Here is a 26,061-nt window from a genome sequence, read left to right as displayed (position 1 = left end):
TTTCCACACTTTCTGTCCTGTCCAGCAAATCTCCTGCAGCGCACCGACGTCGAAGTTGCGGGGATGTAATTCATCGTAGATCATCCTGCCGCAACCTGCGAAACCTAGCGACTTGCAGTTCTATGTTCCAAACATCCAATAGTGATCCTTTATTCTTGGCTTGTGGTTCTATTGCGGGTATAATTGACCATAAACCGTATTTCCTGGTGGTCGCACGAAGTATATCCCTCACAAACCCTACATTCAGGGTCTGCTCATATAAAAGCGTTAATGATTGTCGATTTTTGCAATTAAACCAATAATTTTTGATGTAAACTCTAAATTATGTTACCTTAATTTCGAGTGATTATTTCAAGAATTAATTATTTAAGTTACCAAAATGCGTTTTTCTTTTTTATTACTCGATGACATTATTGTCAAACATCATTCGTGGTAAAAATGTGAATATGGTGAACTTACCCCTACTGGTGATCACCTATCAAAACGTATTATCTTTCCCTACCTATTTGTAAGGACGTGAACATGTCTGTTTTTATTGTTATAATATTGTTATTGTTATAATATACACTGAAACTTGCAACGAGAAAATAGTTTTTCAATCCAGTCAGCCGATCATATGATTCAATGTGCGCTTCCGTGTATAACTCCAATGTGTGATCTTTGACGTCATAATACTCTTAATCAAGTGATAAAGTTTCATAGTCTGAAGAGGCTATTGAGGTGTTATGATATGAATTGTCTTGGATTATTTCTTTCGAAAATGTGGAACAAAACACAGGATAGTTGATATGTTTTATTCTTATCTGGTGTTCCACTTATTTCCACTTAAGCAATAATGTCACGGTAAAATACCACTTGTTAGGTGTTCGGGTAACACTGCTCGTAGTGTTCGCTTATGCCGTTTACATTTACACACTACGGCACATTTGAGGCAACACGGTTTATGTCGAATTGATTTCACTCCACCGACAGCTGTAAAATATTGGAAATTACTTTCAGTCACCACACCACCCGTGGATCCCTTATTTAGAAACAATACTCACAAGTCTGTTTCTTATCAGCATTGGATGGAGCCCCATTTTGAATGGGCGAGAAGAGTCGTTTCCACTTCATTTCTTGAGCGATGAATTATTACTAACTCGAAATTATGAAAATCAGAAATCAACTACTCTCCGTGATATCTCAAACGATATTAACCCTTGAATAAAATCTTAATATCGCAACAAAACTCCCATGCTAAGCATCTCTAACCGCAAGCTCCGTACATAACATGCATAAGTTGCAATTAGATGAAATTCAATTCTAGAAAGTGCTGTTGCCATATCAATAACCAAACATCCTGTGGTGACAATGGTCAAGTACCTACCTACTTCTGTAGGAGAAGCAAAGTATAGAATGTTGATAAGAGCGCAGCTGTACAACGACCGATGTAACGGGTGCTCCGTGCATTATGGAGTATGTACGAAATGCAAAGTTCAGCAACGTATTTTAACTTTCAGATGGTTAAAGAAACTGTACCATTTTCCTCCACGTTCTCTTATTCCTTTTTTTGTGAATCGGTGCCGAAAATGGTGCATATCCACCTGTGTAAATTTTAGAGGAGAAGCATTCTTTTAAAAACCTTGAACAATAAATTCTAATTTTCAATGATCGGTCAGCCGGCCCTCCTCAGCCGTGCGGTAAGACGCGCGGCTACAAAGCAAGACCATGCTGAGGGTGGCTGGGTTCGATTCCCGGTGCAGGTCTAGGCAATTTTCGGATTGGAAATTGTCTCGACTTCCCTGGGCATTAGGTATCATCGTGTTAGCCTCATGATATACGAATGCAAAATGGTAACAGCTAAGAAACCTCGCAGTTAATAACTGTGGAAGTGTTTAATGAACACTTAGCTGCGAGGCGGCTCTGTCCCAGTTTAGGGATGTAATGCCAATAAGAAGAAGAAGAAGAATGATCGGTCAAAGCATGCGAAAACCATTAGGCCGGAAAAACAAAGGTAATTGTTCTTGACGTAAGTCTTCTGATGCGATGCGAAGCAGCTTGAGATCTATTAGCCGACATCTGCTCCAGTAGTTCGGCAACTGGAACGAATGCTTCCAAGCAACGGTGTTGGACGACGAATTCTTATCTCTCAGAGCCGTTATAATTGTTGTAGGCCGCGCCCTAAACCGCCGCATAATTCCAGTGTGGAGCGAACGAGAACGCAGTACAGGAACTCCAGACATATCATAGCGTCTATGAAGCTTTCTCAACGATATACGTGACATGCTGCTCGAAGGTTAATTGCAAATCTTAAATACCATATTCCAGAGCATTCACTTGATTTACGCTCCCGATTGTCGTGCCTAGTAGGTTGTAGGCGTGCTTCTTCCGTGAAAAGGTTACGACGGAACGCTTTAGTAAAGTTCATTGTCAAGTGGTTTAACAAATATCAACTGGCGAAGCTATCTAGCTGGTCTTGCAGATAGTATCAGTCGGCGATTAAGTGGATCAAGAGGAAGATTTTGAAGTCGTCTGCGTACAATAACCTCTTTATGGTGCGCGTCGTTGAAATAGAGTACAAAAGGTAGCGGGCATAGATGACTTCTTTGTGGTATTCCGGATGTATCACTGAAGAAACCAGATCTAGAGTGTCCAATCGCACCATATCAATTCGGGACCGATTTGCGATTTGGGCGTAACGTATTTTGTAAACAAACATTGGAAGGCGAATTCCTGCTAAAGCAAGCATTTCCTGACAGAATCACGGTCTGTATTCGACAGAATAAGCTTCCTTCTATCAGATAAGGGAATTAGTTTTGGAGAAAAACGCCCGCATTCAATGGAATTCATAAAGCATTCATTTTAAGCTACCGAATGCACAATGTTTTGTTTTGTTCCGTCGTGTTCCACTATTGTTTTGAATCAACTTAAAATAGTCCTTAATATATGTTTTTCAGTACAACTGTTACGTAAACAATTAAAAAGTGGCTAACATGATTGGTTATTTATTGCATAGTTACAATCTCCATCAAGACGAAACAGCCACATTTAAGACGAATGGATGTCATTTGTCGAGATTGTAACCATGCAATAAATAACTAATCATGTTAGCCACTTTTTAATTGTTTACGTAACAGTTGTACTGAAAAACGTACATTAAGGACTATTTTAAGTTGATTCAAAACAATAATGGAACACGACGGAACAAAACAAAACATTGTGCATTCGGTAGCTTAAAACCGAATCTTTCAGATGGTGGCTGTTTGGCTTGCCACCTCTTGCCGCTTTTCATGGTGTGTTGATGTAAAAATGGACTATTTTTTCTAAAAATTCCTTAATAACTTTGACAGGTTTTAAGATAGATTAAAGTAGTCTTCTAGACAAACATGTTTTTGTCATTATGAACAACTTTCTAGAATAACCCATAGTGCAAAATCATTTCCAAAAAGTTATGCTCAAAATATGATTTTTGGGGGTCATTCATACAAAAAGTGCTCTAATTCCTTACAAAACCGTTTGTCCAATATTGTGTTTTCAGAAAAGATGTTCCAATTTACATTCTTTAAAACATTGCAGAGAACAACCACTGCTTTTGTACATCTGCGTAAATTTTTTTTTTCATACCGCCCTTCAAGGTGGATAGATCATTGATATCCCAACTAACAATTTTGGTGCTAAAAGCTTCAACTTCTAGCCTTTGACTGTATGATATTTGAATGAAAGCAGCCAATGCTGAATAAAAGAAAAGCCTCCGCAAATAATCCCTTAAACTTCAACTCGACTATTACCCAAATATTTATCAGCTAGTCAGTTTGTGCCGAATATATTTCATCTTTTATCGTTTATGCAGCTTTCATATACTCATAAAATAGCTCTGTCTGACTTAGCAACAAAGCTTATCGGTTAAGAGCTCATGTATGTAATTAAGTTGCTTGTTAGCAACTTCTCATATTACGGTGAGTAGCATTCACAATGAAAATGTTTTCGCTGTTGTTATAGCACTAACAATATAGCGTAATGGCGCTATAAATGAACTAACGAAGCTTTTAGGCAACTTCTGTATCTTTGAAGATTACACAACGTTTAAGTAAACCTTATACTGCTTCTTTTAATAGCTTATCAGTATGGAACGTCAAAACCGCAATGTTTACATTTAATTTTTGTTGCCGGAGCTGTGTATGAGCTATTGATTTCTGTAATGCAGCTACAAAGGTATTCACCAGCTCTTATAGCAACTGACAAAGCGCTGTCATTAATGCTAGCAGATAGTGTAAGAAAACAAGCCATTTAGAAGCGATATTTCTGTTTACGGCTACTGTTAAACGATTAGCAGCAGAGTAGCATCTATACAGATCGAGACAATGTTGCCTAAAAACAATTTCTGCGATTGATGATGCATAAATGTTAGCCTAGAACATGCTGATAGATGTTTGAATAATGGTTGAAATAATGCTGAAAACATAATTTTTATGCTTATGTGCTAAAAGCAGCATATAGTCCTCTTTCTAACGTTTATACAGCATGAATCTGAAAATTGCGTTAGTAAAACAACCTATAGGGTATGCGAAGAAGCACATCCATAATCTTCTTTGTTATTTACATATGTCAAAGTGACGGTGATGACAGAGCAGCGGCCATTGAATCAGGAGATCAGTAGTTCGAATCTAGGTAGCAACAAAATTGATATTTCAGTTTTCACAAAAAAAAAACATTAAATAAACTCTGAAATTTACTCTCCTCTCAAATAATATTTAATCAAAATGAATTCAGTGGCTGTATAAAACTTATTTAACAGATTTAAAAAATCTGAATAAGCGCCATTGAAGTGAATTATATTACTAAATGGTTTAATAAAGATTGAGAAAAAATTGTGTAACATACTGTAAAGTAGTTGTGCAGGCACGTCAAAAACAGCTGAATAGATTCGCCAGATTTGCTGGTAAAAGCATTGAATAGAAGTTCTTGATCATATGTATAGCACACATATTCAGCTTGAAGCCGTATAGACGAGTTGAAATAACATTCACATTGACATTAAATGTTAGTTGGGATTTTCTTATCAAAAGAAAGCCCAAGAAATATCCTTCAACTCTTCTGAAGACATCATGACTCTAAAATGTAGTTATCAGGTCGAAAACTAAAAAACGCACGTTTTGGGGGCGTCTGAACCAGTGTGCGGCGCCTGCTTCTTATCCATCTACGATCTACTGCGAAGCGTCGCACACTACCTGATATTCCAACAATCTTGGTGGAAAATTTCGTTTAGCTGCTTCGTCGTGCCCACGCATCATCTGCATCTATCGACATCAAAGCCGCATATGATACAATCGATTGGGACCAGCTATGGAAGCTAATTCACGAACACGAATTTCCGGATAAACTGACACGGTTGATCAAAGCGACGATGGATCCGGGTGATGTGCGTAGTTCGAGTTTCAGAATGTCGGACAGTAACCCGGTGAAAATGATTCTCGACATCGTTCCGATGGGCACAAGAAGGCGAAGTGCGCAGTGGGCACGGTGGATCAAGCAGGTGGAAGATGACTTGCGGACCCTCCGTAGACTGCTTGGTTGGCGACATGTAGCCATGGACCGAGCCGAATGGAGAAGACTCTTATATACCGCATAGGCTATAGTCTGAATAAATAAATAATAATAGTCTGTTTGTCTGGGTGAAGACTTTTACCAACGGTCAATACCTCTTCTTGGATAAAAACTTTCAATACTGAAAAGCACTGTTTGTAATTAATTATTGAAGTTCCTCTCATTTTGCCACCAGCGAAATAGAAAACGATACACGTACGCTTCCATTGCGGGCGGAAACCGAACGTTGCAAATAAATATATTTGCGTTTGGTTTTGCGCCACTTCCGATTCATTTATTTTTTCCTTTACAACCAGTTCTTTTTTTACAAGGGTGGGTTTTAGTTGATAGACCTTAATTAAAATTCACAAAAAATCAAAGGAAACTGTGAAAGATCAGGTTAAGCGGGAAATTAAATGTAAAAAAATATTAGGTGTATTTCGGACAGCGGCGATGGGGCCGATGAGTCTTGTTAATCCCTTTTTCACGGGTAGAGACTCCAAGTCCATCCAACTGGGAACTACATCACCATTGCGTACAACCCGATTAGGCTCCACATTTGAGTTTTTGTGTAAACAAGTAACATGTATTCTGGCAGGATATGTGTTTCTTCGAGATTGATACAGGAATCCCATCTGGACCGGAATTGTGTAATTATTTCAGTTGAGATGCGGCCTTGGAGACTCATCAGCATCCACATGGAATTGTATCAAGCGTTTGTTCGACCTAAGACTTGTTGCTAGCAACGAGACTGACTTAGTTATGACAGCTATGACATACTCTTCCATTGGTACATACGCTGGAGAATTTTTCGGTGAATAAACTTGGATGGTCTTGGTCTCTTGGATGAAAAATGTGATTTCTTCAATCACCCGCATCGAAGGCAAAAACCCTTATTCCTTTCGTTGTTTATTGACTCATTCCTAAACGGTTTTTAATACCAGTGCAGAATGCGTTGATTATGTTGCTTGTATTAAAAACAAATCTTTGATTGACTCGCTTTTACTCGTGATTGAGCCTGACATAATGATTTTTAAATGGGACTGTGCGGTGCCTTGTGATCTTATGCAGTGCAGCTCGTTTAGGTGGTTTTAATTTGCGTAACGAAGTCGTTTGCTAGGGACAGACGATATTCGCAGTTTTGAGATTCTCTTGTTGCAAGATACTTTTTAAAATCTTTATTACTGAGGTTTTTGGCCCTGGGCCGGTTCACCTCGTGTTGCAAGATGCTCTTCCAATGTAATGAAAACAAAAATGCATTGGAATTGAAACTTCGATTTTTTTTAAGGTGGTTAATCAGTTACCGATGGCGCTTCCATTGATTTTGCTTGTGTTTTTCGTTTGCACACTATCGCCATCTGGTTGTTTGTTGACTGCACACAGGTTATTCAGTGTTGGGCGATAGTGTATTCGTGACGATAATTTTGATTGCATTTTGTTCGAAATTAGACGTCTGTTTCTCTGTGGTACTATGTTTTGTGTCCGGGAATAAGAAACCGGCGGGTGAAGATTTTCAAGAAATTTGCGGCTTATTGAAATACCCTAGCACGAAAATTTCACAAATTTCGCCATTTCGATGATTGAAAAAAAAAAGATTGACAATGAGCATCAATGTGCTCTATATCCGTTTGAACAAAAGTAATATACAGCATGCAAAGTAACAGATTACCACAGACAAGACAGTCTGTGAGATTACGGTCACCAAGCTTGATTGTCATCCAAATCGCTCGAGCGCTATTGGCAACGCTTTGTGCTTTCAAGTCAATTTTTGCAGCCACCAATACTTCACCTCCTGACGATTTCTAGCAACGATCGCAGTCTGAACCGAACACCGGACTAGAAAGCATGTTCTCATTGAGCCAATCAACCAGAACAACACTGTAGTAATGGTAATGGTCGGCACAGCGGTAAGGATCAAGGCTGTAAGAACAACTTTCAGGCTGGAAGTCGAAAGTCTTATAGCCAAGGATGTGCTCATTAATGCATTGTCCTTGCCTTCGGAAGGAGAATGGTAGACCTCTTCCCCTCGCTTATGCACAGAGCCGGAATGGCTGTTGGTCGCTGTATTCTTGAAATCAGTATAACCAAATGTGGATTATGGATCTATCCACCTTTAATTATATGCAGTTTACGGTTCCCAATTCAGTTTTAATGTGATTTATCATAATTATACACTTTACGATGGTTTACGTTGATGCATCGTGCTTTAAATATCATGTTAAATCCAACTTATCCTAAGATTTCGCTTGAAAACCTATTGAAAACAATTATGTTCCTTAATAAAATTAAACTCCCATGCACCAATAGTGGCGAGTCTCATAAGGGCCGATGTCTACGTAGTGGTTTTTTACGCTGCGTGCACGCCGCGTCCACGCAAGGTACCCCGCATCAAACGTAGTCGTGCACACGTTTACGTGTGCATTGCTCCATTTGATTGATGCTGGGTACCTTGCGTGAACGCGGCGTGCAAGTAGCGTAAAAACCACTACGTGGACATCGGCCCTTATGAGACTCGCCACTATTGGTGCATGGGAGTTAATTTTATTAAGGAACAAAAAACGCTACGTGGGCATCGGCCCTAAGATATCAATGGATAGCACCACTATGGGAACCAAAATTAATTATGACCACCACTAACGGAACAGTGGTGTAAGCAATATTTGGTAGTTGTTAATGTTAAATAACATCAATCTCATTTTTATTAGCAATTTTATTAGTTTAGATTTAGAAAATATAAAAACTGTAAATTTTCCATTATTATCGATTTCTAAAAAATATTTTCTTCTGTGGATCTACTAATACCTCCACTATTGGTACCGTTACAGTTGTGTGTTGCTTTCGAAAACTCGAGCAGATTTGAATTTGGATTCTGGGAGGATTGTCCTTAAAGGAATCGTCCATTACTCGCATCGCATGGTTTGCTCAATATGGTGGTTTGGCTTATTTGAGACATAAAATCACCTCCATCTAAGACATGATAAGGAATTTCTTTCAAAAAGGAAAATGGATTTACCATTGCTGAGTTCAATTATTAAGCTGCACATTTATTCAACAATAAGTATATGCATCCAAAAACAGTAAATTGAAAAGTTTTTCTTACCTTTAACTGAAATACAATAGTATTATGTGTATAGAATAGTTACGTTAACATATTAAATAGCTAAGCCTACCTCTAATAACTGTAAATCGTTTGCTTGCCTATCACACTACTATTATGATTAAACAACGAGAAAAAGAATGACTTCTGTTTTTTGAATCTAATAGCGTGAGATGGAGAACGACATTCCATTGGAAGGTGAGACAAATGCCACTTTTCTGCAGTGTTCTAGTAGTAGTAGCCTTTATATGATTGCACTTATGATTGTAACATTTTCCCTTCTATTTGCTAGATACTCCATTTCCTATCTTTGAAGGTCAGTCTTTTCCTCATTTTCTCCGATTTTTTTCATTTAATGTGATTTGTTTTACCTCTAGCATTCTTTTTCACTGAAACGGACTTCTTGTTCCAATGACTTTTGTTCAGGAAAACCATTCACTACGGGAAAATAGTGTGTGAGAGGGCTTTTGAATTCCGAACATGATTCCAATATCTTTTGAACAGGGTTTAGCTTACGTTTAGTTCATTATCATATAACTAGAATGTACATAGATGCGAATAAAACTGAATTTAGAAAACCACTGAGCCGTACAGACTACAGAATACAAATACAGTAAAATCTCTTATTTGCCATCACTTTCATTTGATTCCTGGCGAGAGTACCTTCCACCGACGATTTGGTGAGATCGCTCATGCTGGTGGTGATGATTGTGCGCCGCAAGTTCGTTCTTGGTCGGACTTCCGACGGTTGGGGTCGAAGGCATTTCCTGTTCCTCCTCCTCTTCCTCCAAGCACTCCTCGACATCCTCGGAGATGCTCTCGCTAGTGATGCGCTGGCCCCGTTTGCGGAGGTACGCCCCGAGAGGCCGCTTCTTCTGTTCCTTGCAGAACGGGCACGAGTCTTTGGCTGATTTGGACTTTGATTTAACTGGAAAAGCAAAACAAAAAAGTGTTTGATCAGCTACTCGAATCGTGATGGCGAATGGGGGTTTTATGATTGACAAACGCAGATACGCAAGAGATTTGATAAGACAAATATGGAAAGTGCAGTGCAGGGTGTAATTTACGTAAAGTGCTCGAGTGTACTTTTGAACGGTTTAGAGGAGGATGAATAAAGGTATATTTGACACTATGTGTGACATTTGTTTGCCATCTTTATGACTAAAATACCTGGACGGTGGTGTCATGTTTTATCTAATCTGTGGTTATTCTGCGTCTGTTGGTCGTTTGCAATTAAATACAGAAATGATTTACTGTTTACTCTTCTCAAGTGCTTCAAAAGGTCTAATCAAATATCTTCACGTGATCTGAATTGTCTACCTGTTATTGTATACATTTATAAAATTAAAAATACGTATTATGGATAAACAATTATGATCAAATATAACTTTGAAACTTGGAGGTAGCTTTCTACAAAAGAATATAAGCAACACAACTTATTTTTCGAAACATTTTTTTTTAATCATACAATTGAATAAAACTACTGAATTACTTAAACAACATGTTAATAGTTGACCAGTAACAGTAGCTTCCAAAGCTAATTTCAATGGTATTTGCCTACGAAATTAATTATTTGCCAGAATTGTGATAACACGATTTTGATAATAAATTAGCCGGATTCAATTGCGTATCAATTTAATTTTTTGTGTGTATTCCAACCGACAGATAGGAAGCAACGGAAGCCACGGTATTTGCAATCATTTTCTGTCACAACTATTTCAATATGGTGTCTAAGGATTCAACACAAATTCCTAGTATTCCGTATTAAACAGTTTTTATTACCCAAACTGACTATGTTATTGATTTTTCAGAATTTTAAAATAATGATTATATTTTCGAAATGTTGTCAATTCACATTTAAGAAACAATGATTTAAGGCTACAAGTATATTAGACTTTCATTTTCCAAATAAAAATTGTAGTTCACTCACATAAATTCGTCCAAATTGAAAAAATAGCTTGAAGTAACAAGTGCCGCAAATAGACAATGATAACACGCAAAGCTCACGGGTCAATTACTCTGCGCGATAAGAATTTCTACAGAACCTGTCGAGCACTAGTCTTATTGCTAATTCCGTTAAGTAGTAATCTTTGGTAAGCATAACACACCCATTCGAGTTATTTGTTCGAATAAAGTACATTGTTATCAGTTATTTGTGACAAACACATCGAATGAATGTACGTTGCGCATTTCTTAGATATTGCTTTCTAGTTAGAAAGTTGCACAATGACTGTTATCGTGTCTTTGTCAGACCAAAATGACCATGGTGTGATGAGGTGAACTTTTCTTCATTGCTAACTCAGGTTACCTGAAGGTTGCATTGTTATCTTATCTAATGTTTGCCAGGTCAATTTGTGTGTCTTTATTGGATTGTTTGTAGAAACTGTGGGTATTGTTCAGCCAAATAACCATCGTGTGGGCCCAATCAATCAGCTTTGTTTGAAGGTGTTTCCGTTCACGTGGACTTTGTAACACATAATTATCAGAATGTGTGAATTGTAAACTCTAATTCGTATAGGTAAACATTTTGGGCAAAGTCCAGCTATGTGTCATGTGTAAATAGGATTTTGTAAAGTTAGTTTGATTATCATAATCCACAGTCAAGGGCAGATTATGCTGGTCTTTGATAGCTACCCCTTTACTACTTGTGAGGAAGCTTCTATTTAATCTAGCAGGTTAATCTAAGGTTGCCTTCGTGTTTAGTTTTTTCCTAATATTTATAAATTTTGTCATTATAATTGCTAAATTTGATAAAACGTTGAGCATCATTCAATCAAATGCCTTTTTCGATACAATTGAATAAAAATGCTAACTAAGATCAATTCATGAACAATAAACAAAACATATAGGATTTTTTAAGGGGGCTAAACAATATGTGTTTCAATTACACGTGTTCGCATTTGATTCGAATGGCTAAACTAGCCTAAACCCAAGTGCAGTAACCTCACCAAAACATCCAAACTGCAACCCGTCTTCAGAATGCTATTATTCCATCTGAAGCGACAGTCACACAACAAAGGCAAGGCGCATGCCACAAATTGTCGATCTATGTTTGTACGTGACTAGAAGCACGTGGTCAATGGTGTGCTGCTCACGTTATGTCTGTTTTTGACGCGAAGAGCAAGAGAGACTTTGCCCAAAGTTACTCACAAAAAGGTGCGACGGTAATGGCATTGGGGACTACCTGTTGATTCAAGGCAACTGACCCACAGACGGTGGGACTGTTTTTACCTGGTTCAACAATAAGGTGCAAGAATGTCAGCCGAATGCAAGAACAAGAAGTATTAAAATTGTGTTCTAATCACGTAAGGGTTTATAGGTGGCCGTGGGAGGAGGGTGGACTGTAATTTTCTAACCTTCCGTATATACGAAATAGGTGACAAAAAAACTTATTATAGAGTGATAGGAGTGTGGTTGAAAAACCTCAACAAAAAAATCCTTACGTAAATAACGCAACGTCTCCTACGAACTTCGCTCTGAATTGTATCTTCGTTGAAGCTCGTTGAAGACTTTATACCTACATTAATTTGTGCGCATCAAACAGAACCGTCTCTTATAGCCTAGCTGATAAAGGCTTGATATTTATTACCAAGTCGGAGGTGCATTCCGATTTGAAAGAAGTTAAAAGTCGGCTTCAAGCTAATTGAAGTTTTACAGATTTGATGTTTCAGGTTGATGAGTTTATACGCGAATCAATTATTTGCGCAACGCATGTATTCAAAAAAAAGTTACACTGCCATGCAGTTGCCATTTTACGTTCAAAAGAATGAGTCAAACTTGCGTGACCGTTGCGATATTGATACAGTGTTTGCATGCTGATCCCATTTACCTAATATGGCAAATATTTACATAGACAGCTGCGGAAAAACACAAGATCTATAGGGAGGAGTTCAGTTGGGAAAATTTCTCATGAGTTACGTATTCGATATGCGAATATGAATCAGATTGTATTTCCCTGCTATGAATAGGCCTCTGTGTCTGTATTTATTTCATAGAATAGATTCACCATAATCTATTTCAAAAAGTTCAACTGCAAACATGGCAATATATTCAGCAAGATATCTCAGTTATGGTTCATATGACGTCTTTATTTGACATGCTTTTCTATAATCAACTTAACACTGGTTTGCGAAGCAAAAATTATCGTTCAATTATCGGTCTTGAGTCGTTCTATCATATTTTATCCTATTTGTATTGATTACCTCATGGCGAAGCTGATTGATTATTTCTACAGCAACGCATATTCCTTCGGGCCTTCTATTTGTCTAAATTTCAAAATATACACTTCTCATAGAGTGACTCAATGACATTATTTAGGCGTCACCCTTATAGGTCGTAATTTACCTATCTCATATATACCTACAGTCACTCTCAAAATTGAGCGTACAGCAAGGATTAGATGAATATATTCGAAAATTCCACCGGAAATTTAATTGTTGGTTCGGTTGTTTTTAATGCATTTCAATATTCATCCCTTCCTTCAATGTATGCGTACATAAAATGACTGAAATTTTATCTCCAAAGTTCATTTATTTGAAAATAATCTCAAAATTTTAAATAGAGTTATACTTAATTTGAAATATGCCATTCCCAACATTTGTCGTTCTCTCTGTATGTTTACACCTGTTTTCATCATTTACCGACTGAATTTTCCCAAATTAATCGTATGTCTCGCTCGATTTCGATTATCTATCATATATAAGATACGATGCCGTTGAAACACATAAATCAAAACATCTGTTTTGCCCAGCAGCATTGAATTGTTAAATAGCAATGTTCTTACCTCTCACTTGTTCGCCATTTTGACCAAAACATGGTTTAATTTCAAAACATTGAATGTTTAAGTAGCGGATGTTTATTATTATAAATATAATCATGAAAAAAACAATATCAAAATATATTATTCGAAGAAATTTTATAGAACAAAATTTGCTGTACACTCCATTTTGTCACATCTAGTACGCGTATTTTGAGATTATTTTCAAATAAATAAACTTTAGAGAAAAAATTTCAACAATTTTATGTACGCATACATTGAAGGAAAAGATTAATATTGAAATGCATTAAAAACAATCGAGCCAACCATTTAATTTCCATTAAAATTTTCGAATGTAGTCAACGAATCCATGCTGTACGCTCAATTCTGAGAGTTGGTGTATCTTATATTTATATCTCAATATGTCAAATTTAACACTTTTTATTTTGACTCGGAATAGTGTATATAACGTTTCAGCTCTTTGTGAAAACCCTGTTAAGGTGACAAAATTATTACCTATCAGAAATGGGATTAAACAGTTTTTTTACTTTATCGGATATTAACTTGTAATTTTTATAGGGAGTGATTAAATTAATTGGTGCGAGATCGGACGTGTTTCTGGTAGAACGCTGAAAATTCGCAAAATCCGAGTTTGTGGTTCTGCTTTGTGCGGTTAGTGATTTAAAACGAGCTCGGTGGTCTAGTGACTACCGCTTCTGCTTTACAAGCAGGAGATCGCGGGGTCAATCCCAGGCAAAAAATGTGGTATAGGCCAATTCCGTTACCAGAAAATTGGAGGTAGGGGGGGGGTCTGAATTGCGTTTGATGAAGCGTTTGGAGGGGGGGTGGTTCTGAATTACGTTTGATGAAGCATTTTTTTATTTTATCTTTGAAACTGATTATGAATTTTGTTTCTGTCTGATTTTGCGTCCCGCGTCGTTCAACCACAGCGATCCAGAAGTTTTACATTTCCTCACCTTCTTTGTAGCAAGTAAAATTATTGTGCTAATGGATCGTCTTCCTGTTTTCCCGATATAGTGCCGGTGATCGTCGCCGTTTTATTTGAACTTTGAATGAATCACTTCACTGCCCATGATCGCATATTTGTAACACTTGCATTTTGATTGAGTTTGTAGGAAGGATTGACAAACGATTTACAAAATCAACAAAAATGCAAATGTTACAAATATGCGATCATGGGCAGTTCATATAATCTCCTTTTATTCTAGAGTACATGTGATTTTTTTTATAAATCAACAGTTATTTTTTAAATGTTTTCCAAAACATCAGACAAAGCCATTTTTAAACAAAATGGTATTAAAGGCTGGTTTACACTTCGGAAAACGTGTCACGGGATTTGGTCCCCCATGCATTTTTAAGGGTGGAATTAAGGGGAAGAAATATTCCACACATGCAAGAATATTGCAAGCACACTTGCGCCGCCCAATTGAAGAATCTCCAATTATATTTTCCGTTACAAGTAGAGAGTCCATCCCGGGACGCCTCGGGACAAAATATCCCGAGATTTACTAAGTTTCGGGACTTCCCGCATCTTAGGAATTTTTTTTTTAATCCCGAACATCCCGGGATTCCCGGGACAAGTATATCATAGAGCAAACCCGGACAAATAATTTCTCTTTTTCCCTGGAATTTTATTTGAAAAATTGGAACAAAGCAAACATTATTTTCCGAGCGCTACGGATATTTATGAGAACAGACTTTTATTGGCAACTAACGCATCTTTTAAAATTCATCCAATATCTGTTATACAAGCGTACGTTACTTGCTATGAAAGCATTGACCATATTTGCAGGCACCTTGTGAAGATAACAATATTTTACACATAGTGAAAATTGAAGCCAAACCAGTTCCGCGGGACCACGAACATAATCCGAGATGAATTCATGAGACCTGAAACTAAATTTGCGCCAAATATTTGCAAAACACAATATTTGCTTCGAACACTGTATGAAAAACTAAAAATTCTGAAAGGAACATTTTTAAAAGTAAAGAAAAAGTGTGCTGTTTCTTATCTTTTATTATAAAATGTTTTGTGAAATACTCCAGTACTAAAACCGCTTTCAGTTTTATCTAGAAGATTTCTTACAAAGCACAGGGCTGGTAGCAAGTCACTTTTTAGTGACTTGGTCACTATTTTGAGCCTAGTCACTAAAAAGTCACTATTTGCATCCAAAAGTCACTATTTTTCGGAAAATGGTCACTAAAGTCACTATTTTCGCACCACCGTTTGTAAAAAAAAAGTTCAAAATAAAAATCATTTGTACCTACCATTATCATCAACCAAATCAAATGTAAATCTGTTAGCAAAATATATAAAGCTTGAAAAATTTTCCAAGGCCGTCTTATGAAAGGCAGAGTGGGTTCGAACCATGGACTTCGGGATCGAGAGACACACAGACCACACAGTGAAGCTTGGGCATACGTTTAGGCAACGCCGTATATAAATCGCAGGATTGTTACAACTATGAGGATTTCGCGATTTTCGCGGTTTTTGCTATTCTCGCGGATTTGATGCGGATTTACATAACGGTTGAGGCTTCGCTCGGATTTAGTTTTGGGTGGAAATTTAATAAATAACTCCACATTTGAAGTCTATGCTTACCATTTTTTTTGGATATTTCCAAGCCATTATTGAATGCATTATACTCTTGAGCACTCATTTAACAAGCATTATAAGGGTAAGAACTTCACTTGTTGTCATTGTTCATCGTTTCTGAATATCAATTTTTTTCACGTCAATTTTGATATAATTCCGAGATATTTCTTAGTTTCTGATTGATTAACCCCTCTACGACGAACTACACAGCATGATATTGTCGGCGTAGCACCACATTAGAATTCGGACATCGGGACTTCCGAAGTCTTATATATAGTATCTAGAGAAAAATCCACCTTCGTTATAAAACAGCTTCCTAACTTTGTTTCTCTTAGAGGAACTTTCACAGTAATTTCTGTAGCGATGACCGCATAAATCTTTATGTAAAATTCCGTAAAAATTCCACCTTGAATTTGGGAAATAATTTTCGGAAGGTTTTTCTAGGAATTCACCAAACAATATCTACAGGATCAACTTCCGCTAAAATTTCTGAAAAAAATTCAGAGTTTTCCAAAGCAATTTCTGCATCAAATTCAAGATTTTGGATCACATTTTACGAAACTTGAAACTTAGGAAGCTTAGGTTCGGTAAAATTCATGTTATATATGAGTTAATGTTTTTGATGAAACCGAGATCAGCGTCTCGAAAAAACAAATGGCAAATGGACTCTATATGTATTTAAATTTGTTTCAATTAAAAATGTTATTTCTAATTATTTAAAATCGTATTTTAAAAATGTCATCATAATTGTGGGTTCTTTAAGTTTTTTTTTAACATTTTTTCCTTATAAAGATTCATAAGCTTTGTGATTCCAAATAATTCTCTATTTAGTAATTGATTAGATCATTTTATTTCTTTTTTGCCGAAAAACCGTGTTAATTTTTCAACGTGCCAAAGCGAATGTTTACACGTCTAACTACATAAAAATTAGCGAAACCCCAATCGAAAATATCGTTCTGGCACTTTTTCATATTGTCTTGCAGCTGAATCATCTATATATGGTGAAACTTTTGGGAATATATTTTGACGAGACAATATTTTTGATCGATAGTAAAGGCAGCGCAAAATTTGTTATACTTCATTCTGCCTTTTTCATACACAAACTGCAGTTTCACGAAAAACTTCGAGCTCATGTTAAACTTTATTACCACAATGCTGTAGAACTTGCTTCAAAATCGTTGTTGAAATTATAAGCATGGTTTAGTGTAACAACTTGTAACTCGTTACCTGCTCCCGTGTGTTACGGAATAAGGTTTACCATGGTCATATTGCTAGCCTCTGGATGTCCCAACGAATACCTTCCTCAATATCCAACTCTGTGGTATTTATGATGTTGTCACCAAGTCGGTTGTCCCCTGCTAAGATCCATCCTCTATTCGGTCACTTTTTCTGCTTCTGAAAGTCACTATTTGGTCACTTTTTTCGTTATCGTTGGTCACTAAGTCACTATTTTGAACGGCATTTATCGCTACCAGCCCTGAAAGCAATATAACACTTTCAAAGCTGCTATAGAGAAGGAAGGTCGAAAAATTCAAGTTTACCGAAAATGGACAAAATGTCAAAAAGTTGTAACATATATACCAACTTGATTGGAGGGAGGCTTTGTAACACTTTCCTATTTTTTCATTAGCTGCTGCGCTGCAGTAACGGAACAAACGTCAAATGTATAACGCGAATGTAAATTTTATTATAAGTATTTAATATGATGTTATCAATATCCTCACGTGCAAACAACCGTTTTGTAAATCCGCGTGTTTTTAAAACTTGTTTAAAGTTTCAAATGTTCTCCATTGAATCATACCGTAATCGAGATTTATTTCGATATTTTAGAAAAAAATCCCGTGATTCCGGGATTTCCCAGGGTATGCGATATTTTACATCACGAATTCCGGGACAAGAAAAAGTGTCGGGAAATGGACTCTCTAATCACAAGACAGTCCATTCCCACCAGATAAACTTTGCTAAAAACACATTTTTTACTAATTTTAATTTTTTGCGAAAAGAATATTTACAATGTAGAATATTCCATATATCGGATCATCTTGAGTTAGTCTAAGATAATGATTTCATATATACCACCACCTAATGGCCAAGTACTAAACGAATTAATACCTCATGTCAAAGCACACGCCTTCTTGCATAACTTTTTTGAAGAAAAGGTGCAGTTCAAAATGGGTAGGATTTTCAGATATAAACAAAAAAGCATAGAAAAATCACTGTTTTTGTACCCTTTTTCACGAAAACCCCTCACCGCGAGGTACCCACCCACCTATGATCAATGTTAGGGAATGTCCTGAAAGATGGTTAAATAATCTTTCAAAACAGCGAAAAAAGTCCGGAATTGGCCAAACAATAAAAAAAATTACAGCCATTTCAATTCGGGGTCAATATTACATTACCCCAGGGCACAGACAACGTAAGTTTTTTTTTAGCACAGACAGAAGGTGGTTTAAACTAATCAAAATCTTGTTATTCTATGCATTAGGGTTAGGGAAACGCCACTGGTTTATCTACCGTACCCAAAACAAAACTTTGTGGTATACAAACAATACAATACAAAGAAAAACATTGATTTCTAACTTTAAATATGGAGTACAGGTACAAAAGGTATGAATTACGTGCGTACAATTAGGGCATGTCACTTGGATCGGTTCATCGTCGCTTGTGGGTAGTAATTTAAAGAGCCAGGTGAATCCGTTTCCTTGATCTTTTTTTAGTAAGTTTAATTGTTTTTGTTTGTAAATTTCTAAGCTTTCTGCTACGTCAAGTTTCCAAGGATTTTGGATGTGTCTGAGAATTGATATGTTGTCTTTAGTTAAATGGTGATCTTCGATAAATATATGTTCTGCTACTTTTGATTTGAAATGATAATGTAAACCTTTTTCTGTGTCTTTGGTTGCTTTTGTGACTTCTGCCAAATGTTCTTTGAACCTCGTATAGTCGTATCTAATGTTCGTTTTGTCTGTCCTATGTAGATTTTGTCACAGTGAGGGCATGATATTTTATAAACTCCAGATTTTCCCAAGGCGTCCACGGGGTCTTTTGTGGTTCCAAGTAATGTTTTAAGTTGGTTGTTCCTGCTGCTGAAAACTAGTTCGATACCAATTTTTTAAGTTTAATGGTCTGGTTAAGTTATGATCAAAATTTACGGATACGCGTGGCAATTTCCGATCAAGAATGCATAACAAAATTATAACAAGGGGAGTTATTTATTTCAGAAAAATATTGTAACAAAATGTGTTATAAATTTTGCTGGTTAGTTGTTAAAATAACAAAAAATACCTCTAGCCGTAACATAATTAAAACAGAGGTTGATACCTTCATATCAACATTATAACAAACGTTGATATGATTTTTCTGTACAAAAAGCTACTTTCAAGATAATTGCCTACATCACGGATAGTACGCTACCACGCCGGATTTCCATCCATACCCGACCAGTAGAAGGTAACAGATTTACATCAGAGCTTGTTATTCTGTTACATCATTTTTTTAAAACAGCGGTTGTTATAAAACATGTACCATTAGTAGTTAAAATAACACAAATTGTAACAAAATCTCTTCTAGTTTTAACAAAAATATTACTAAATGTGTTATTTATTAAACAAAAATATAACTCGTTGTGTTACATAAATAGAGGTGAAAATCGCCTATACTGTAACAAATTATATTCTTGAAAAGATGACGATTATCCATAATGTATGCAATTAACTTTGTCCAGCTGGTTCAACTTTGAATGTAGGTTCAAGTTATACTGAAGGCGGTACTTTCGTTTTTTTCCAATCTACCAAAAATGTAGGCATTTTTTTTCAGCGAAAATAAACATAACACATTATGTTATAATCATGTTTTGACGATCTTGAAATTCTCTTTCCTCCATCTTGGACAGAGAATTTATAACAAAATTATTGCAAGTTTTGTTATTTATAACACATATTTATATAATTGTGATAAAATTTTGTTATGACTAACTAGTCGGGTAATGTAGGCAATTAACTTTGTTCCAGATATGTATTAATATCGAGCGGGTTCAAATTATACTGAAGGTGATTACTTCCGATTTTTTTCCAATGTCTACAAAAAATACAGGCAATTATTTTGTGAAAAAAAAATTAATAACTAATAAGTTCAATCAAAGTTAATTGCCTATTTCCGGGGATTAAACCACCTGACTTGGACGTTCATTTACAATGTTATGAAAGGTTAAAAGACTATTATTCTTCCATTTACTTCCACTATTAACTTTTTTATGTATCAATAAGCAGATACGTATTTCGTTTCCTACTTGGAAACTTCTTCAAACACTGAAGAAGTTTCCAAGTAGGAAACGAAATACGTATCTGCTTGTTGATACATAAAAAAGTTAATAGTGGAAGTAAATGGAAGAATAATAGTCTTTTAACCTTGTAGCATTTCCCCTAAGACGCTCTAAAATAATTGATCAATGTTATGAAAACTCATATGTGAATATGTCGGTTATGTATATAACGTACATATTCACATATGAGTTTTCATAACATTGTAAATTAATAACTAATATTGTTATAACTTTGATATGAAATAAAACTGGCCGAAGACACATTTTTATCGAATTATCTAATTATAACACACGTTGTTTTAAATAACAACAATTGATAGAATTGAGTTATAATTTTGTTATGCTTTCCTGATCGGGTTCATTTGTTATTGGTGATAATCCGTAAATTTTTTCATGCCCTCACTGTGACAAAATCTACATAGGACAGACAAAACGAACATTAGACACGAGGTTCAAAGAACATTTGGCAGAAGTCACAAAAACAACCAAAGACACAGAAAAAGGTTTACATTATCATTTCAAATTAAAAGTAGCAGAACATATATTTATCGAAGATCACCATTTCACTAAAAACAACATATCAATTCTCAGACACATCCAAAATCCTTGGAAACTTGACGTAGCAGAAAGCTTAGAAATTTACAAACAAAAACAATTAAACTTACTAAACAAAGATCAAGGAAACGGATTCACTTGGCTCTTTAAATTACTACCCACAAGACGACGACGAACCGATCCAAGTGACATGCCCTAATTGTACCCACGTAATTCATACATTTTGTACCTGTACTCCATATTTAAAATTAGAAATCAATGTTTTTCTTCAGTCGATAACAAAACACTGAAGAAGTCTTCAAGTAGAAAACGAAATACGTAACCCCATACCACCAACAAACTATGCAAACAAAATATTTGTTGTATTATTGCGCCTTACTGCAAGATATCACATCGTTCGTCGATGAACGTCAGACGATGATCACGTTTCGCGCTTAGTTCATTTGATGCCGACCCGAGACGGGCCCTCTGCTCCTATGCGAATGGTCGATGTGTTCTACGTGACTTCCCGTCCGCTTCACCGGCTGACAACGACCACACGGTGATGGTATTCCATATTCATGGGGTTGCGACTAACAGATCGCTGATCTGGAATAATTTATGACGTTTTCGTCCATCCAAAGTTGCTATATAAATGTGTTCACCATACGTTCTTATCAATGTTGATTGTTCTATTATCTAAATATGAGGGAAGGCGATAAGTTTCTTCAATTTGTTTGGCAAATACCTACGATTAGAGATGTTTATAATTAACTTGGAACAATCGCAAGGTGAAGCTCGGTTTGATAAACAACCCACCGAGAACAACGTAATTATTATGATGTTTTTAGTCTGGCTGCGAAAACACAACACGTACGTACTGCAGAAGTGGTTTAATTATAATCATCCACATAATATCTAAAAATAGCTTCTACCCGTATCGGTCTATCGGCTATATATGTAAGTATGTATTTGCAAATCCATTCGATTCAAGACATAAGCGCGAACGTGTGAACTTCGAGGATACCCAATACATGCATCGATCGCCGCTCACATAAAAACAATATGGGTTGCGCCCACCGAGCTAATAATGCGTTCGCCTGAACCGGTTTAGCCGTTGTGGGCTCGGTTCAGTCGCCTAATCAAAATGTACCTCAACAGAACAACGTGTTGGTCTATGTACGTGTTGATAATCTGAAGAGGATTGGGTGGGGTGTCGGAAGAACTCATTGGTTAAATATCGAGCTACTAATCCGCAACGTAACGGAAATACCGGATACTTTGGGGCCAAAGATATCTGTGAGCATGCCAATGAACCTCTGCAGCATCTTTTTGCGCAACATCGAATCAAATTCGTAAAGATGAGACAGCTGGAGTACCAATTACTTTTCGCTTTTTCCTAGGTACTGTTTGTATCACAGGATGTTGAACTCATGCAGATTCGATCTTTTCGTTGAGCTTATTCTACGAATGAGCTTTATAGGATGAGGCGAAATTCGAAATATGAGCAATTGTTACTTCTTTCGAATCATCTCACACAACCTTACCAAAAATAAAGGAATTACGGCTCTGACAGGGTTTGTTTTATTACTGGTACTGAGTTTTTATTTTCGAATGTCGTGGAACGCCGATATATTCTTTAAATAACATGTTTAAATAATGAACAAAACAGTCAGTATTATTTATTAAGACATCAATAACAATGCGTCGGATAATTTATATAATTCAAGGGCTCTCTTGACGGACTAAAAAACGATTTTATCGCGCACCATTAATTCCGACCTTGTCTAATCCATCTGATAGTCATATGATTTAAAAGTGTTAACGCATTTTGTACATGTTGTCATGTGGTTTGCAAATTGAACATTAAAAAGATGTTACTGCTTTGAAAACCACCTTCATAAATAGTCTCCGTTTCAAGATCCAAGGTCTACCGCCTTTGTAATAAAAAGATTTAATGTTGTTTCAGGCGAATAATGTCGTTAGATTTGGATGCATATTATTCTTCAACATGCAGTTGGTATTTTCCAAAGTACTTTGCGTTAGTGGTCTGTTTATTAAGCTAATTCTTCTTCGTCTTGTTCAGTAAAAATGCAGAACAATATACCAAACCAAATGCATAACAGTCCCGATAACATGGTCATCTAATAGAAAATTTATTGAGTAACAAATAACCTGTAACAATTTCAAAAAGATAGTAAAATAATTCAATACAAAAGTTTTTTTTTTACTTTGCACAGAAATCCACTGTAGTTCAATACTTCAAGGTGCTGTCAATACAGTTCTTTTCAAAATTTATTGTGGCTGTGGTTCAAAATAATTGACAACAAAACCACTTCTGTCCATAATAGGAATAAACCTGCTAAAGCCAGCTGGAACCCTATTTCACATTTTTTTTTTCTTTATTTCTACTTTTTTTGGGGCAAGTTGCACTGCAAGCTGACTGACGATACGCACATGCGTAACTCAGTTTTATTGATACTTGATATATTTCGTTAAATCAATACGAAATACCTAAAATACTAAAGATGGTCATCAATACAGATATAAGCCACAAAAACCAGCGATCATAATAGTTTAATCTCGTTTTCTGGTTTTTGCTTCCATGGATATGAATAATTTATCCATATCTGTACATTTTATTGCTCCTGTAACTGTAGTCGAGCGGAGAACAAAAACCCAAACTTCCGCAGAGGGTATGCACAACACAGTCAAAACGCGCCATAATAGGAGCGACATCATTCATTCGCCCCTCAGGAAGCTACGGCGGTGAGTCTAATACAAAACAAATAATGGATTATTGCGTTGCACGCCTTCATGGTCTTACCTTGAGCCATATTGTAGCCATCGCGATGTTGTTGCTGCTGCTTTTGAAGTTGTTGACTACCACTCTTGGGGGGACTATTGAGCGGGTTCTCCAGTGTACCGTACGGGAACTTTTCGTAGTCTCGGTACAGTGGGTTACGGAAGGACCCATACTGGATACTGTCGCTCATGTAGTAGATGTCCATCCTGAGGGAGAACGTTTTGAGGCAGTTACGTGCTACCGAAGGTGAGCCAAAGTGAAGCAGTTTATCGACGTTTTAGGAACTTATTGGAACAATCCAACACAGTTGAACGAACGCAACCAGGTCGAGCAGGTCTGTTTTGTTTTATGGCTTCACGTTTCTAATGTAGGGGTTCTGCACGTTTGACGAGACACTACAAGCTTACTACAAAACTACGCTACTACACTACTTTTCCGTTGGTTGTAAAGTCTGGCACAGTTTTTCATTCAGTACACTGTCCTGCAGCTATTAATACGCCTTGTCTGGCTTTACGTTAAATACTATTTTCGCAAATGGCGCCTACTCACTAAAACACTATTTTTAAACAACACTGGCTGCTCGGTATGCAATAGTTTCCTTTTGTCAAAAATAGCTCTTTACTCAACAGACTTGTTGGGAAAACAAGTTATCTTCTGAGAGGTTTCAATCCAACCTTACCCACCGAAACGGCGTACGAAAGTGAGCGTATTGAAATGGGGGAATACGTTGTTGGCGTGGCTCGAGTCGCACTCGATGCCGCCAATCTCGCTCTCCGTTTAGGTGCGTGTGGTTGTAGGGGATTGCATGCTCAAACGCGTCACAGACACCAAAACGCTGAACTGTACTAAAGTCAATATTTTTGAGATCTTTCTTCACTCGGTCAAAGTTCGATAACAAAGCTGAAACGGATGTAACAATTGTACTCAAGAAAAACTTTTAGAATGTTTCTCATTTCAAAACAAACATTTTATAAATTGATTTAAGTCTAACATTTGTTCACATAATTTAAAAGTAAATACATCCAGTCCTCATGAATACGAATTTAAATAGTTCAACTGATGCTATGGAGTTTGATAGGTTTTGAAAAAATAGAAAATCATCAAGGTCTACCATGCCCCCTATCGCATAACAGTCCCATTCGACTTTTCATCATTTTCGGGATCACTTTTTTCAGTACTTCCAAATACCATTGACGAAAAATAAAACACCAAAAATTAAAGTTCTACAAAAATATTTGAAAATTCTAAAAATCGTTGAATACGGAGAGAATTTTTTCACGTCAAGTGTCTTCTTGCTTCCAAAAACCTCCACATGACAACTTTGTTTACATTTGCTTGATTAGTACAAGAGTTATGTAAACAAAATTGTGTTTCATTTGTATAAGAGCCCCCCTTCAAGAGAAGGGATGGGTCTCGAACCATCATAGAAACATTACTCGTATTCATTCAGATGCAAAATTTGGTTCCATTTGCTCGATTAGTTCTCGAGTTAGACTGAAATTCGTGTTTCATTTGTATGAATGCCCCCCCAGTGGGTCTCAAACCATCTTAAGAACCTTCCCCGGCCCCAAAAACCTATGCATACTAATTTTTACGCCGATCGTTTCAGTAGTTCCCGAGTCTACAGACAGAAATTCATTTTTATGTATATAAAATAATAGAAGATTAAAGGATTATGCGACGAAACCATCATATACACATAATATGTGAATATTTGGATCAAAGGCGTTCGTGCATATTCCGAAACAGAAGCCGGGGAAAGCAAAAAAAGTTGACATTCGTTGAATACGCAGATGGATGCAAGGCATACCGCTTTCAAAACCAGATGGATTGTATTTTCGGTGTACCCAGTCAACACAAGATCGTATATGATGTCGCATAAGATGCTAAAGTGGAGGCCGTATAGGTACCTCCCCATACAATATGTACGTATATCGCCTCCACTTATGTTGCATCATGTACGATTTTGTGTTGACTGGGTAGTACCAAATTAAAATTCGGAAGTAGGGACTTCCGAACCGAACTTTCTTGCGAAGTTTTGTCTGTCACACTAAATTATGCGTTCTTTAGCGCATCTTTTGGCGAATCCTGCGCATTACTTCCGAAGTTGGGTAATTTACTTCCATCTCGAGAAAAATTCATCTTCGGTAGAAAAAGTCTTCTGACTTTGTTCAAGATAGACAATAGGAGAGTAGGATAAATGGAGATTGGTATGTGTCGCTTATCGAATCGTCAAAAAACTAGCAGCTAACTGAGAAAGATACCTGTCAAGAAGAATTACGATGACATAGTAAAAAGCCTGGATAATGGCCTGGAAGCACAAGATTCAAATGCTACGCCTGAACCAAAGCACCAACCAGAACTTGCAGAG

General features: G+C 36.7%; 2 protein-coding genes and 1 long non-coding RNA gene across 3 annotated transcripts in view; 1 reads left to right on the top strand and 2 right to left on the bottom strand.

The window, feature by feature from the left end:
- LOC134213462 (kinesin-like protein KIF14) overlaps positions 1-26,061 on the top strand; it is a 57,476-nt gene that overhangs the window by 10,575 nt on the left and 20,840 nt on the right. The window lies entirely within an intron of this gene.
- Positions 779-1,651, bottom strand: LOC134217766 (uncharacterized). Its single transcript, XR_009981156.1, has 2 exons — positions 1,044-1,651; positions 779-972 (listed from the first exon to the last, which is right to left on the bottom strand). It is a non-coding gene; the product is annotated as an uncharacterized LOC134217766 (long non-coding RNA).
- LOC134213461 (uncharacterized) lies at positions 8,586-24,401 on the bottom strand. The gene is made up of 2 exons (XM_062692525.1): positions 23,712-24,401; positions 8,586-9,587 (listed from the first exon to the last, which is right to left on the bottom strand). The coding sequence occupies exons 1-2, from the start codon at positions 23,893-23,895 to the stop codon at positions 9,283-9,285; spliced, it is 489 nt and encodes a 162-aa protein (XP_062548509.1). The 5' UTR covers positions 23,896-24,401; the 3' UTR covers positions 8,586-9,282.

The sequence above is a fragment of the Armigeres subalbatus genome, chromosome 2 (genome assembly GCF_024139115.2).
Source record: "Armigeres subalbatus isolate Guangzhou_Male chromosome 2, GZ_Asu_2, whole genome shotgun sequence".
NCBI classification, from domain to species: domain Eukaryota; kingdom Metazoa; phylum Arthropoda; class Insecta; order Diptera; family Culicidae; genus Armigeres; species Armigeres subalbatus.
This window is presented reverse-complemented; position numbering and strand designations above follow the sequence as displayed.

What these genes read in the sequence shown, in the direction of transcription:
- LOC134213461 (XM_062692525.1), bottom strand. Translation starts at nt 23,895, where the DNA reads ATGGACATCTACTACATGAGCGACAGTATCCAGTATGGGTCCTTCCGT. An exon ending in TGGCTACAATATGGCTCAAG is followed by an intron (nt 9,588 to 23,711) that starts GTAAGACCATGA and finishes TTGCTTTTCCAG; the next exon opens with TTAAATCAAAGTCCAAATCA.